The following is a 16,374-nucleotide window of genomic DNA, read 5'->3' on the forward strand; positions in this document are numbered from 1 at the left end:
GCTGGGTAAGAGAAACCCAGATTTCTGGAGAGCATCAAGAACAATTACTTGACACAGCTGACTGACCAGCTGACTAGGGAAGCCATTCTTCTTGACTGTTACTGATTACCAAAGAAGAACTGGTCAAAGATGTGAAGATGGAGAGAAGTCTTGGCTGAAGTGACCATGAGACTGTGAAGCTCAGTATCCTCAAAGAAGTGTCCAAGAGAAAGAGCAGAATCAAATCCCTGCACTTAAGAGAGCAGATTTTGGGTTTTTCAGGGATCTACTTAGCAAAATACCATGAGAGACTCCTCTGGAGGCCAAGGCATCTGGGTCATCTTCAAGGACACCTGCAACTGAAGCACAAGAACGGCCCGTTCCAATGACAGTAGGGCAGGTGTGGTAGGAGGCCAGCATGGATGAACAGCAAGCTCTCAACAGATCTTCTTCCTACATGAAAAGGCAGAACCTAGAAGATGGAAAGCAGAGCTGAGCCACCCAGGAGCAATAGAGAGCCATCCCTCCAGCGTGCAGTGACAGTCAGAAGAGCATCTGTAGATACACCAGCAGCAAAAGGCTAAGGAAAGTATAAGCTCACTGCTCAGTGTGGCAGGGGACCAAGGGACCTGGTGACAAAGCACCTGGAGAAGTCTAGGGGACTCGATGTTGCTTTTTTGTCTTCTTGGTTTTCACTGGTCCAGTCTGTCTGCTGGCTTCCCAAGATTCTGAGCCTAGTGGCAGAGCCTGTGGGAATGAAACATTACCTACTTTATCCTTCCTCTGCGGAGCTCCTTTCCGGCCCACCCTCTCTAAAAAGGGCACAAACTCATGCTGGAAGGCGGGGCCCTTTGTCCTTCTCCCTGTGGGCTGCAGCGTGTATTTCAAACTTGATGTCCCCAGGTGATGTTGGAAATTTCCCCAAGACCAAGCTGAGGTTTGTGCACAAAACCAGCGCAGCCGACTTGGAACTGGGAATGAGGCTGAAAGGTAGTGTTTGCCCAGCTCCCGCTGACTTTCAATGGAAATAGCGTGCCTTGACTCCCTTGGGGCCTGCAATGCTCCCCCTCACCCAGGTGGGGCTAACACTGCTGTGAAGCACCACGGCTTAGCCGTAGTATTTGCACATCAGCTCTGGTTCAGTGAACTCCCCTACAAACAGGGATGCTCAGGCCTGCTGCTCCCCAGCAGACATCCTACAGTTGTCTACAGGGTATGGGTGGACCCTAGACCCAAGTCCAATGGATCTTCCCTGCTTGTCACCATGGGGAAGATGTTCATGGCAGGGAAGCCTCTGTGCTGGGTACTGCCCCAGCACTGGCAGGTCTGGTTCCTGACTTGCAGAGACTGTGCCTTTCCCACACATGATAGATGTGCTCCTCCTGTTTGAACTAACTGGACTCTGGTCCAGGCAGATGCTCAGCAACTAAGTCTAAACAAAGTCAGTCCTATTGTGTGAGGCTGTTGGTGAGAACTCAGCACCAAACCCCAAAAAACAGTTTGGCTGGAGACTGGGCTGATTAAGTGGCCAAAATGGCATGAACAGAGCAGAAAATCTGACTAGATCAACTACTTTACGCGATGAGTATCTGCAGCCATGAAGGCCCATTGATCTCTCCCTCCACAGCAGCTGGCTGCACAGCAGGGATCTCACCTTGGTTACCCCTCAAGGATCTCCCTCTCATAGTTACCCCTCAAGGCTGAGAGATCCCTTACCTGACGTCAGGCACTGATGGGTTGGTAAATAACATTTTTTGCATACATGCAGCTTACACAACAATCTTTGTATCCCACACTAATGTTAAGTGTAGTAGACTATTGACCATCAATCCAACTGCACTTATTATTTTACATACCTAAACTTACTGCTTAGAACTCAGTAAACTAACTCCTAGATCAGATCTGAGTGACCTCTGACTTCTCCTGCACCACCACTGCCCCTCAGGGCCAAGGGTAGATAACACTTCTAGGGACTGGTGTGGGCACTATGTCCATGGACAGCAGGTGGTGGAGGCTACACTGATGTCCACAGAGACAGGGGATAAAGGAGTCACTCCCCAAGGACTGGAAAGACTTCAGAACTGTTCAGTGTTGCAAGATCAGGAGCAAAATATAAAGGGCAGCTTTTGTGAGTCGCCTTGCAGTGTTTAATGCACACATTAACCTGCCCCATGCTGAGCACATGTGAGCCTTGTCTGATGTTGGCAGTAAAATATTTCTGATCTCAATGCCACTTTAGGACCTGAGAGTTACACAAAATAGAGATGTAAGGGAGCTGAAATAGTTATCTTGTTCATCTACTCTTAATGAAGATCAGCTTTTATAATATCATTGCCAGCAGATGTCTATCCACTCTGTTTTCTTATGCTGCTAATGGCAGAAAGTCCACATATTTTTGTTGACAGGCTGTGTGCTCCTTTATCATCATTAGCATCAGCAAGTTTCCCCCTAATTTCTACCATCTGTTTCCCTCGATGTAATTCAAACCTGGCTTTCCTTATCCTAATTGACATAGAGTTGGAGGCCAGCTTTTGCCTTTCTTCTTTATAGCATCTGTTACGATGTCTCCCCTTAATCATCTCTTCTTATATTTAGCAGGAGTCACAGACTTCACCCATGAGGCCCCAGAAACTGAAACAGCTGAAAGATCCCGTTCAGATCCCTCATCCATCATGACTAAGGTGGGGCAGAGTAGAAGAGTACAAACAAGCTGGGAAGTGTTGAGTGAGAGGAGCTTTTTGGCCATGGGAAGAGTGCTACACATGTGCAGTGTGGTTCTGTCACCCAGTGGTGAAGAGATAAGGAAGAAGAAAAGGATGCTGAGCTTCATCCTCACTTCTGCTGCAACCAGTGCCAGGGTGGGGAAGGAGCAGAGCTGTTGCAGGGACACTCACTACAGGCCAAAGGTTGCCCTGGTGTGCCCCAAGCCTCCACAGGAGAGCTGTGCCAGCCAGCCCAGCTTCCCAGGACTGTGGTCCTGTGGAAGGGGCAGCAAAGCAGGGATGTCCTTCCACCCCAGCTCCCTGCTGCCCTTTGCCTGGGTCTGGAGCTGATCCTGCTCTCAGAGGAGCCTTAATTTGGGATAAAAGACAGTGCTGCCAGTGGTAATACGGTGCCCTGCATTACCCTTACCATCAGGGTACCCTTACCAGCAGGGCTCCCATCCAGATGCTTTTTAGGCACAACATTTGCTCACTGGGTTCACCGGGAGTGTCCTTATTTGGGGCAGGACTAACACCAATGGGGCTGATGTGTACATGCCATCAGCCCAGCCACGCTCGAGCACGGCCCTCGCTATGGATGCACAGCTCCATGCACAGCGGTTGAGCCTTGCTCGGACCTTGTAACTAAGTTTATGCCATTTGGTGCCTGTCCAGACAAAAGGGCATTGCAAATTCATGTTGTAAGGAAAGTGCAGTTAATACAACAGGGCCTCTCTTTCCATATGTCTCAATCCATGTGAGAATTACTTGAGAGCAGAACAACTTATTTTAACCATTAATTAATCATTGTGAAATCAAGGATAAATATGGTCCAAATTTCAAGAGCCAACCATGTTTCTTCAGCGTCTCCACATGCATTTGCCAGGTCAATGCTTTTGCAAGCAGTAGAACAGTTTGAAAGAACAAGCTGTGAACAATCATGGGATTTAAATGCAATTTCTTTTGAGGAAGGAAAAACTATTTCTCTGGGGCTTTAGCAAGTTCCAGTAAACTGTGGTCCATTACTGAACTCCTTTGGCTGGAGGGATGTATTACTCAAACTCTCTTACCAGTTCATCTTCACACTCATCCCGTGCGAGACCCTCTTCCTCCCCCTCGTCCCCATTCAGCGGCTCCTCCGTGTTGACCTCTGCCTCTGATGCTGTGTCTTCCTGCGAGATTTCACTTTTGCTTCCATCTGCCTTCTTCCGTACCTCTGTGAGAGAAAGAGCCAAGCCACCAGGATCAGGGGCTGGGGGAGGCAATGCCTGGAGCCTGATGAAACTAATCCAGTGGGCCCCGCAAATTCGGCTGGTAGGTAAATAATGAATCTAGGGTTTTTTTCTGCAATGGGAAGTTTTGCTGATTTTGAGGAAGATGCTTGAAAGCAACTCTGGAGAGGGCAGAGCAGGTCATTGTTCTATATTCCTCCAGAGTGAGTGTGGAAGGCAGAGCAGAATAGAATAGAATAGAATAGAATAGAATAGAATAGAATAGAATAGAATAGAACAAAAAAATCAAACAAAAAACCCCAAACTATATAGCAAAAGAAAAAAAATTTTCTTAATTTTAAAACCCAATTCCATAATTTTGGGAATTTTGGCATGTACTTTTTGCCGGTGATTCTACCCTGGAACCTGAGGGTCGGCACTTCACGGTCAGAGCCCAGAGGATGCGCTGAGCCATGACAGTTTCAAGTCCAGCTTTGCACCCTTTGCCCGTTCTCGGACTGGCCCCGGCGCATCCACACGCACCCAGCTGACCTGTGGATAGCTTCTGTTCCTCAGCGATCTGCTCCAGCCGGCCCAGGAGAGCATCGATGTTGGATTTGATCTGTGTCAACTCAGTTTTGATTGTTTGCAGCTCACTGCATTTCACTTGGAGGAAGGAAGGAAAAAAAGGCATTTTAGTGCCCTGCAGAGCACCCGAGGTGCTGCTTCACCCCTCTGCCTGGTGTCAGTCACCCCTCTCAGCAGGTTCTAAAACCAACTGGAAACCCACACTAGAAACATATTCCTTGCATCCCTGGGGTCAACGTGTGGTGATGCCACACAGTGTATTTGAGCTTGTCTGTGCTGGCAGGAGCTGCAGCGAGTGGTGTGCAGGGCATCATGCACAGCTAACGGGGCCTGGGGGGCAGCGAGGAGAGGCTGGAGTGGGGAGCAGCAACGCACCCTCCTCCACCGCCAGCCCTCACCTCCCGGCCGGCTGTTACGGCAGCGCACAGAAAGCTGGGGGTGGTTGCATGCACCCAAAAAACCCTGCGTGTCTGCTGACCAGGCACGCTGTGGAGGCGGACACCAGGCTCTGGCATGATCAGGTTGTACTTGCACCTTCCTCTGCTGCATTCGCAGCCTGGGGCTTCCGAAGGGCCCTCGCTTGGGCCGTTGTTTCAAGATAGTCGTTTTTTTTAAGGTTTTCCCTGGAAGCACCACCCCTGCGGGTCAATGTCTGGGGATGGGAGGTCCATGTGCACATCAGTCTCCACACTGTCCCACCGCACCCCACGCACACACTCACACTTCAGCTTGGCGGAGCTGTTGGCGATGGCAGCCGATCTGGCGAAGAGCTTGACGGGGAGCGTGGCCTTCACGCGCCTGACAAGGGGGATGGTGACCCGCGGCCGCTTCACAGGAACCACCCTGGGCACCGGAGAGACTCGGCCCCGGTACTCGAAGAGCCTGGAGTTGGGGGGAAGGATGGGGGTGCTGAAACACCCCTGCAGCACCCCCAGCCCTGCTGTGCTGGCGACCGGGTGCCACAACCGGAGCCCAAGCAGTGCTGGTCGGTGAGCGGGGGCACAGCCTGGCCAGCGGACCCACCACGCTCGGGTGGGACGGACCCCCTGCAGCCCACCTGCTCCCCACAGCAGGAGCCATGCTGCAGGGAAGATCTGGCCCCACAGAAAACCCCACAGGCAAATGGCTCCCCTGCTCACCTGTCGTAGAAGTCGTCTCTGTAATAGTCATAGTCAAAGTCGTAGCCGCTGCAGAGACAGAGTCAGGACAGCATGGGTTAATTAGTGCTGGTAATTTATTATTACTCCCCCGTCACCTGCTGAGCCTCCCAGGTCTTTTATTTCTTCCCCCTCCATAGGGGAGCCCCTGTCCTTCCACTCGGTTGGGCGTACACTTGTCCTCCCGGGTGCGAGGGTCTGCAGGGACGTGGGGTGAGCCAGGGAGAAAGACCTGGGGGGGCTGAACGCACTGGACAGGGTGATGCTGGCAGCTGAGTGTTAACCTGGTTATCTTGAGGTGGAGCAAGATGATGTGTGGGTGGATCAAAACCTACAAACAGGTGAGGGGCAATTTATGCAATCACCCTGGGGGATGTCTGCTGAAGCAATGGCTGGGGCTGGGGAGCAGGGACCAGCTCTCCACCCCCGTCCAGCCCCGCAGAGAAGATGAAACTATGGCTAGTGGGTTGTGTCAGTTGAACTGCACTCATGGCGTCGCGGACACCCCTCTGTCCTGACTTTGTGCAGCAGGACCATGCCCGTGTCAGGAGGGCACTGCGTGCTGCCACCCTTATACATTATTTTCATACCATATGTAATTGCTGGGGGAGAAGTCAGGAAGAAGAGTATGTTTATTAATTTAATACCTTCACTACGAACACGTTTAAACCTCTCTCCTCCCAGTGAGACATTGCCTATGTCCTTTTTTCTTAACCTTGAACTGCATTTTAACCCAAAGTTGGAGCAATGCATTTCTCACTCCCTGGAGACCCAGTAACAGACTTTCTCTCTTACTGCAGCTGGTTTTTTTTCACAAGGCAACACAAACCAGGTGGTTACAGTGGGCAATCACACCTCTTCAGAGACAAGACCTGCTCTGGTGCTGCCTGATGTCCGGGCAGCGGGGAAGAGCAACGCTGCTGAATGCACCACCTACCCCCAGCTAAACACAGTGTCTGGTTCCCTTGTGTGCTGCTGGCTGGATTAATGCTGGTTAAGTAAGAAGTTATGCTGATGTTCCCTCCTCTCTGAATAAGAGAATGATTCCTTTGAACAAAGAGAATGATTATTGTAGCCCTTGAAAGCAGAGAGTCTGTCCAGCACTGTGAAACTGTTTGAAGTGGCTTACAAAAACCTGAAAATCTAATGGGAACAAAGAGAGTGAGAGTGAGAGGGAAGGACTCTGAGCCAGGAGAAACTGGGGCATGGGAAGAGGGAAGGATGAGCTGAGAGTAAATTGGGTGTCCTGCACCTTAGGCAAGAACTGCAAGAACATGTGGCTGGCCAGGACAGCCAGTGAGAAGTGTGGTTTGGACCAGAAATTCCAGGCGTGACCCAGGATGTCTACCCTGCCTACGCTGGCACTGGGCTTCCCCACCAATCTTTAGTTTCAGTAACTGGCTGGTTTCTTAAACGGGTTGTTTCCATGCCGCTTGGATGCTCCTTGGGTTCCCCAGAAGCCTGTGACAGCTTGTGGAAACTCAGGCTGTGGCTCAGGGGGACCAGAAGCACAATCTGGATAGTTGGAGACATCAGGGCTCCTTTGAGGCCAAAGACAGTTGGTGCAAGGGGTTAAGGACAACAGAGAGCATTTGCACCTACTGCTTCTTCTGGGGTTTGCTGCCACATCATGCGCTGCCACGGTGACTTCAAGCAAGGAGGTACTTTATAAAGCTGGGCCTATATCTGCTGACCACAGCACCCACGGCTGGCCAGGATGCTGAATGCAGGGTCTTGCTGCTGAGCGAGCAGCACTGGTGTGGGGCGGGAGGGGAGATGTGGCTGTGGCGGTGTCATCACCATAAACCTTCCAAATTCAATTGCGTGATGAAAAATAGCCGCTTTGCTGACAGTCTCAGCATAGATGAATTTCAACATCTTTTCAGCCTTGGCATCCTCCCCTTCTGACTTGACTTGTAGACAACATTTCTGCTGGGCTCACTGAGGAGAAATGAATATCCTGACAGCCTTCTGTCCCAGCCACTGCGTGATCTGTATTTATTCCCTTGTGTGCTTTTCTGAATTGAACGGGAAAGGTAATTCCTACCGCATCAGCTCTTGCTGGAATATAACCAGCCTGTTTGAACGGCTGAGGAGATGGGCAGTATGGAACGAGGAAATGTATTTTCACAGATTTTTGTGACTGGTAACTTGTTTATCATTCAAACTTCAGATGAAACCTGGAAATACAGAAAATCTCCCAAGAAAATAGCTCCTCTCAGCCCCACCAATCTATTTTGATGACCAAGGATGTTTGACTCCAGTTCTGTTTGAATCCAATAAACATAAAACACAATCAAAATAGGAAGTAATTTGAAAGGAAAATTGAACTAGGATGCTTCTACACTCCCCCCTCTTCATTTTTTTTTTCCCCCTTAGATGCAACTTAAATGAAATTGCTGCAATTTTGTAATATTTGTCAATCCTGACAGGCTCTGGTGAACTGCTTCTGGCTAGCTCCAGCAGTGCCCTGGAGACAATGTTCTCTGTAGCCACAGGCAAGAGAAGACAGTGGCATCTCTCTGCAGCTCAAGGACTCCAAGTGAGACGAAGCAGTATCTTTATTCATGGCAAAAACTCCTTCCATGGGCTGTTGCTCTCGCTGGGAAACTCCCTGTGGCTTGGAGACCATGAGGCAGCTTTAGACCATTTGCTCATAAACTACACAAAGCTTGGGGGCATTTGGCAGAATTCTGAAATGCCCACACTCCTGTCTTTTCACCCTATTCATGCTCCTGGTCTGAGCTGGCTTTTCTTCCAAGCCTTTGCTGCCCCGTGGGAGCCCCACTGGTAGAGCTGTGGGCACTGTGGGCTCAGCACATGGCTGGCTCCCTGGAGAGACAGGGATGGAGATGAGCTGCAGCTCCAACCCTACTGCATGGGCACTGCCCTGCTGCTGCCTGCGCTGTCCCAGGCTAAGCCTTGCATCTAGGAACAAGGAATGAAGCCCCCAACAGGGCGGGCACCCCCCAGCTCCCTCACTGACCATGCCCCATGGCATTTGTGCACCCCTTGCCTCACTCTTGGGCTCAGCTCCAACACCAACAGGATGAAGCCTGGCCTCAAGTACCTCTAGATCCAACCTGGTGTGGACTGGAGAAGGATGGAGAAGCCTAAAACATCAGATGAAGTCCTAAGCTTTTTCAAGACTAGTCAAAACAGCAGTCTGGTATATGAAGTACCTAATAAATGCTGTAGATGTTATTATGTTATTCGCAGTAGAGAATGTGTGAGCAAAACCTTCATTTTTATGGTGGAAATCACTGGCCCAGTTTTGCAGCTTTTACGGAGGCAGTGGAGTTGTCTTAACTACATGCCTGATCTGCAGGACAGTGGGTCCAAGAGCATCTGCTAGTATTTACGGGTGAAAATCAAGAGGGTGTGTGTGGGGTACTCCTGCCCTGGCCCTGAATCCTCAGGGGATTGGAGATACTTCTACCTGTTTCAAAAGGAATTAGGGGCATCGTTACCCTGGGGAGCTGGTCCTGACTTCCCCAAAAGAGCAGGAATCATCCCACTCGGCTTTAGACACTGAGAATGCAAAGAGATAAATCCAAGCCAGGGGAGAAAGAGGCAGTTCCAGGTCATGGTACATCACATCCAAAGGCAGACATGTAAAATACTGTCAGGTGAAGAACCATTTTTATCCAGCAAGCATAAAGGGAGTCCAGACAACCAGCCCACACAAAAACCTTGACAGCACAGAAGGCTGAACTCGTGTGAGATGAATCCACCCTTAGACTCAGTGTGGTGTGGGACAGCAAACACCCTGATCTCAGCCTCTGGCAGTGGCACTTTCAATACCTGCTAACCATGAGACAGCCCTCAAGGAAGGCAGCAGGCTAAAATAAGGGATTTTTGGAAGTCTGTGACTGTATGACCCTGACATGCCAGTCAGGTCATGGTATAACAGATGATGCCAGGGAGGCAGTGGCTGGATGCTTTTACCAGCATCCTTGGATGTCAGGTGTTGAGCAAAAGGCTGGTGTTCCAACATGAATGCAGGAAAAAAGGTAATAGAAGTGAGTGCCTTAGTTTGGGTGATTTATCTGGCCACTTTGCGCCTGAAAATTTCACTACACGTAGGATAAACCTTCCTGAGACTGATGGATCATTTTTCAGTGACCTGGCAGGCCTTCCTTTGTGTACAGGAATAATTTTTGCCATTTTTCAATCAGCTAGTGACATTGCACCCTTTAAAAATAAAGCAGGGACAATCAGAGTGAGAGGCAGCAGAAGGCTGTAAGGCTGTGTCAAGTAACATGATGATTCCACCTCCTGGTACATTTCTTCTGTTGCTTTTTTTTTGTTTTTTTCTTTAGTAACTAAATAACATTTATTAATGACTCACAAAGGTTCAAAATCCAAATATTCATAATTGAAGGGCAACTGTTTGTATGTACTGCCTTTACATTACATTTGTGGTGCCATTTCTGAGCATGTACCTGAATACCAAATGGACATTTGAGTGGCGGTGCTTTTAATTACTGGCTGACAGCCCTGCACCCATAATCACAAGTGACATGTTGTGCTCAGCTTGCATCCTTCTACTAATGGTTGCACAACCTTGATTACTGCAGCAGTAGAAAAAATAACCACTAGAAAGCTACTTGGAAAATATGGCATTGATCAAATAGTGAGCTTTTACCATCTTGTGTATCTGGTGCGAGATTCCTTCCTCCTGCAAATAGCCAAGGTAACGGGAAGCCAGAAGAGAAACGTGAGAAGGGAGCCCGGCATTTCCAAGACGCCAGGGCTGCAGTGGGGCTGCTGCAGGCTGCATGCACAGCCTTCCTGCCACTGGGTTTGGGTACCATTGCTCGCCTCCTCCCCTGCCCTGTGGTTGTTTCTCAGCCCTGTCTGTGTGGGTTTGGCACTGGGGCTCACTGGGGTGTCACTGCTCCCAGCACTGCTGCTGAGATGTGGGAGGAGTGGATCTGTTTGGAGATGGGTTGACACCAGCTTTCTGCAGGGATCGTAACGGGTATAACAAAGGATGTGAATGCCAGCGGAGCTGGAAGGACATCGTCCAGTTGCATCTGTAGACTGTGAAAATAAGTCTCCAGTGGTTTGTGTCTGTCACCATTTCAGAGACAGTTCCCTGGGCTACTGAGCTGCCAGACACTTGGTTGCTCTTGCAGTCCTTGCATAGGTTGTCCTCACCATCCTTCTGGCTATAGAGCAACATTAGCACCAGCCTTACAGACAAGGGCAGAGCCACCTTCCCTTCACAGCCCATGGTAACAAGCAGCCAGCTCACAGCACAGCAGGATCACTGGCAACGACCCGACCATGGCCCAGAATGCCCCAGGAAATCCGTCCAGACATCCACTATGCAAGCATAAAAAGTGTTGCCAGAAGGCAAAAGGTTTTGAGATACAGTATGTAAATCCCTGGGGGACATGGTCATAGACGAGTTCATTTTCCAGCCATTCTCACTAACTCAAGTGCAGTATCTCCAGGCACATCCGCATTCAGCTGTGGTGGCCGGGGTACCAGGCAGGAGCACCCAGGGGACTTTCCATGTGCAAAGGGATGTTCTGGTAAATGCCAGAGGCAGAAAGAGGGAAGTCCTGAAGATCCAGAGAGCTGAGGAGAGCAGTGATTACCACAAGGTTTTATATTAACTTAAGGTCCCTCTTGTGGAGAGACCTGAGAAAATTTATGATGGCATGAACTAGGGTGTATGTTTTACCTGCTGGAGGTAGACGAGAGGCTACATCCCAAAGGATTTCTATTAAACACTCAGATACCCCCTGAGCACCAGACCAGGACCAAGTAAGACTGTCAAGATTGGTGCTTCTTCTATGTCCAAAATGAGATTTCTCTCCCCTTTCCTTCTCTTCCCTTCCCTTCCCCTTCACCCTCTCATACAGACTTGGAGTGAGGTAAAGTAAAACCCAACATTTGAAAAAATAATCTTATGTATTTAACACAGCATTTCCATAAATTATAGTGCTGTGATTTTTTTGAAGTCTAACATTTAGAAAAATTTATGATGGTTAGGAAAGCTATAACCATGGCTCACTGCAAACCTGGATTCTTTGGTTTCTGTGAGATATCGTAAGTTCTGCTGGTCCAGATGGCAAAGTTTAAATCTGACAGCCAATCTGGGATGAAATATTGCTGAAGCTCAGAGCAGTGTAGTTCTCTGGCCCATATTTTAGCGTATCCATATATGTGGGAAAAAGAAAACATCTCTTGTTTGATTTCTCTTCATCTACATGGCAGCCTGGAAGTCTGAAATATTGGACATTTCAACAAAAATGGATTAGCAGTCAAGGCACAGATGAATATTAAATGAAATGCTCTTTATTGCAAGATCTATGGAATAAACTGATTTGCATTATGGCCACCAGCACCATGTACGTAGTGCTAGAAAGATCTGTATCAACTCTAGCTCCATACATCAGCGTGGGTAATGAAGAATCTACTTCCCATCAACTGGCGTCCCTTGTGAACCCAGAGGGCTCAGTTCTGGTGAAGGTCCAAGCTGGCCCAGGGTGGGAGGAGAAGTCTGCCTGGTGAAAGCTGCAGAGGAAGAGCTCAGCTGAGAGACTCGTGGAAGGTCTCAACAGATGCCTTGCGGGTGGTGGTGGGAGGGTTGCTGAAGCTCTGGTGGGTTTGCCTACGCCAGAAGAGTGTTGCCACCACTGAGGTTTGCCATTTCCTAGCACACCGAAGTTGGACTGCATGGCTGAGTCTGAATCATAGATTTTTTTCGTTTCTCTTCTTTCCTCTCACTTTTCTTTTTTTTTAATTTTTGTAGAAAAATCTACAGTTCTCTCATGATACCCTTTTTTATTACACTCACCTATAACCCTGATACTGATTTTAGTCTTTTCTTCCCAACATCACACCTTCTAAATCCTTACTCAGTGTCCCAGTCTCCATACCATGAGACTGGCTTATAAATAATGAGAATTTATAAATAAAATACATTTTGGGATCTTGTTATTTGTTTTTTGGTTCTTGAACCTGCAGGGTACTCTCCAAATACTTTTAAAAGTTTTTCTTTCTGCAACCACAGGAGCAAGAACTTAATGAGTTTCCCCCATATTCCCATGGCTCCAGACTCTGGGGCTTAAGGAACAATCTTCAATTCTTGTGAAAATCTTGATAAAGTCTCCAGAGCTGGCAACAGTGTCACTGAAGGCTCACTGATATCTGTAGCGCCCTACATCCCCCCCAGACCTACTCCATGTCCCAGCTGTCCCTCCCATTCCCTTGGTCACTGCTCCACAGCACAGGCTTGGAGCTTCCCCTGGGCCTTGGGGCTTCCCCTGGCCACCTCCTTGGTCCACCTCCATGTGTTGTCCTAAGGGCTTCCCACTTTCTTCCTTTCTTTTCTCCCTTTCCCTGTCATTTTTCTCTTGCCCTTTTCTCCAGTATCTTTCCCTAAATCATCCCCGTTCTCTCTTCTCTCCCAGCACCCAGCATGCACCACTGTGCCACACTCCTCCTCCCCAGATGGAGGAGCTGGGGCTGGAGGGGAGTGCTGCTCTTGGTACATTTCTTTCAAGACCTCTAATGTGGTTACGTCAGGCAGTGCCCGCCTTTCTCCAATGGCCTCCAGGTCCAACACTGTTCCTGGGGTGGACCATGCCCAGGCAGAGTCCCACAATGCCGTGGGCACCGGCCAACCTCGGGTCTGCTGCCGATGCCTCTTGCTGGCTCTCCTCCCTGCAGCCTAGCACTGCGGGGCATTGCAAAGGCCAAGAAGCTCATGGGAGGAGAAGATCTGAACGTGCAGCAGTGGCCCAGGGCTACCTGGGGCAGAGGCCAGGGAGCTTGAGGCAGCAGCCTGGTGGGGGGTGTGAAAATCAGCCCCGGCCGGAAGGTAAATACCAGCCTGGAGACCTCAGCGCAGGGAGGCGGCACAGTGGAAACCTACCTGTACAACGTGGAGGCTGCTCTCTTCAGCCCTTTAGGTCTGTTGGGTTTAGGTTCCCCGGCCATGTTGATATCTGCAACGAATGGACACGCAGGTGTGACACGGCATGTCCGCACCCACTGGCAGCCGTACCCGACCACGGAGCAAGGGAGGCTGTGCACAGCCCTGCCGTCAGCAGAAACAAACTCCTCCACACCTCCCACTGCATTTCTACTGCTTTTTGGGGCCCTGCTGGACCTCCACAAGAAGGCAAATATATTCTTGCACTTGGCAAGCCTCTTCTTTTTCCTTTATAAAGCTACTAACCATTTATTTTTGAAGTCAATGCCCTGGACACAGTCTAACCCATACACATAAATTCAGGACAGGCTTCTCAGGAGAACTCAGTGCTGTTATGATAAGGCACGGACAATATATAAAACTTCTGCTAACAATTTATCCCTTGCTCCTTCTAGAATAAAAATGAATGCTAAGCACAAGCCAGCTGGGCATCACTGTGGACTGGGCTGCACTAAACACTGTGCAGGGTGCAGGCACATGCCTGCAGCCACCTCAGCTGATTGCAGAGGAGCATCTTCTACCAGGAAAGGTGAGAATGAGCTCTTCTAATCCTCCGAGGAAATTTCTCTCCTCGGCCTTGGTGCTAAGCATACTTTTGATGTGAGAATAAAGTGATGCAGCCAATTTCATGAAGGCTGCCGAGAGCCTGGCAATCTAATGCTGAGTGTGGCCCCAGAACTGCAGAGAGGTGAGCTACTGGGAGCATGAGGCCTCACCTCCTCTTTGTTTCTTGGTCAGGAGAGAGCAAATTCCCTGATGGTTTCTCCAAATCAGCCTTAAACTTTTTCTGTTCTTCAGGTCCTTTCTGTCTAAATAGGTGTCAGACCTCTGGGCATACCAGATTTGAGCCAAGCAAGACAGAATTTCCTTACGTAGACCAAAAGCACCATTTGCATGGGGTTGCACATGGGCTGCTCCACAGCACTGGGACACGTCCTGCTGTGCTGGTGGCACAAGTTACAGCCTCTGAAGTGCAAGCGGATTTGAAGGTCTTCATCTGGGGCTCAGGGTTCGTGGATCTGTGACTGCAAACTGGGGTATTTAAGTTCTCACCTCTTCATGGCTTGCAAGATATGCCATGAAACTCAGCAGGTTTAAGGTTACTAATTGCTGCTTTTTTCATGCTGCATGAAGGGACTTTATGGAGAGTGGGCAGGCTGGTCTACTCACCATCAAAATAAAGAGCTTGCTAAGTGATCCCAAGTGAACAGTCTGCTGACTTCACTAGTAACCAAGAAAATCATCTTCAGGAGCACAAGAAAGCTGCAGCACTGCTGAAACAACCTGAGCAGGAGGAGTACAGGCTGTACACGAGGGGCACAGCTCTGGAGCACGGGGATGCTCCCACTGCCCCAGTGTCTTGCTGTGCAATTCCTAGGATTGCCTCTTAGGGTCTAGCTAGAGACACTGTTTCTACTGAAGCTGGAGCCTACTATAAGCTTGCACAACGAGTACGGTATTATGGTGTCACTCAGCCATTACACTGAATGTTCCTCTGGAGGCACATTCAGATCAGAGCGTGTGTTTTCTTTGCTGCCTTTCACCCTCCATCCTCCCATACTCAACTGCTAAGGGGGATGCAGACGAGTGTTGAGCAGTAGCCTGCAGGGCCATAGGACAGCTCTGTGGACAACTGCTGCCAGTGTGAACATTACACATGCGGGTGCCTTTCTAAGTCTGTTGAGCAATGCAATGCTTCTGGCAGTGCTGTTTGCTGTAAAGGAAGAGAGGAATAAATTCTTCCTTGGTACATCCCAGAACACATTCCCGCTCAGCTCCAGTTCCCCTGTTGTGAACGCTTTTTGCTGTCAGGGAGCATCTTGCCAGCTGCCAGTCACTTTTCTTGCAAAATGGAGAGCTAATGACAGCCCAGTGCTGATTAACACCCTTCAAGGGAGACACAATGAAAACCCAAAGGTGGATAATGATGACAATTAGCTCAATTTGCTGGTAAGCACTGCTAGAAACAGCACTGTGGAGCCTTCACTGTGCATGCAGACAGACCAGGAAATTTATACTTTCAACCTATAGTGGTAATGGGCAGTCAGATCCCTCAGGATTCTGTTGATAGTGAACAAGGAAAGACAAGAGCTCAGGCATGCGCATCAGCCCGAACAGATTTTGCATCTCATTCCCATTCTGGTTCCCTCCTCTGCATCACTGAATCCATCTGCCCACCCCAAGGCAGTATCTATCCCTCCTGCTCACAACCAGGCACCTTTGCCCACGCTAAATGGGGAGGTCGTGCTTTGTCTGGCCAACGTGGTAGGGTCAGGTTATGCTGTGGATCCAGCTTCCAGTGCAGAGCTCCCCCACTGGAACGGTAATTGCCTCCTGCAATGACTGGGGTGTCTGGGAACCTCTGAAGAAAGGCCATGACCTGTGTGGCAGAGTAGTCCATGTCCCAATATAGGATGGGCTACAGCCATGGTTTTGAATCTCATCAATCAAAATGCAAGTCTGATTGTTTGCATATCTAGTGATAAAGGAAGAAGAAAAAATGGAAGAAATGTTATCAGATCACTTAGCTTGAGAACTGACCTTAGCTGGGACACACGAGCTAAAAAGATGCTGCCTGCTTTGCTCATTCATTCCAGTATGTACTGGAAAACGTCACCTGCAAATCATCACTGGCACTGAGGAGCAAATGGAGGGCTGAGCCCTCCTGCCACCACCAGCACGTGCAGCTGTCCCATGGCAGTGCAGCCACTGTGCTCCCAGATGGGGGAAGTACTACTGAGAGCTGGAGTCAGTCACTCCAGGGGTTTCTGCAAGGACCATCT

At 49.4% G+C, this 16,374-nt stretch overlaps 1 protein-coding gene across 7 annotated transcripts in view; it reads right to left on the minus strand.

Annotated features, from left to right (window-relative positions):
• Nucleotides 1-16,374, minus strand: part of RALY (RALY heterogeneous nuclear ribonucleoprotein) — a 138,225-nt gene that overhangs the window by 3,721 nt on the left and 118,130 nt on the right. For all 7 annotated transcript variants that reach the window (XM_074920648.1, XM_074920655.1, XM_074920652.1 and 4 more), the window contains 5 exons: nucleotides 13,532-13,604; nucleotides 5,620-5,667; nucleotides 5,202-5,362; nucleotides 4,445-4,558; nucleotides 3,752-3,897 (listed from right to left, as the gene is read on the minus strand). In XM_074920648.1, the coding sequence (XP_074776749.1) occupies nucleotides 3,752-3,897; nucleotides 4,445-4,558; nucleotides 5,202-5,362; nucleotides 5,620-5,667; nucleotides 13,532-13,604 (542 nt within the window). The remainder of the gene's footprint in view (nucleotides 1-3,751; nucleotides 3,898-4,444; nucleotides 4,559-5,201; nucleotides 5,363-5,619; nucleotides 5,668-13,531; nucleotides 13,605-16,374) is intronic.

This window comes from Athene noctua, chromosome 16, assembly GCF_965140245.1.
Source record: "Athene noctua chromosome 16, bAthNoc1.hap1.1, whole genome shotgun sequence".
Lineage (NCBI taxonomy): Eukaryota > Metazoa > Chordata > Aves > Strigiformes > Strigidae > Athene > Athene noctua.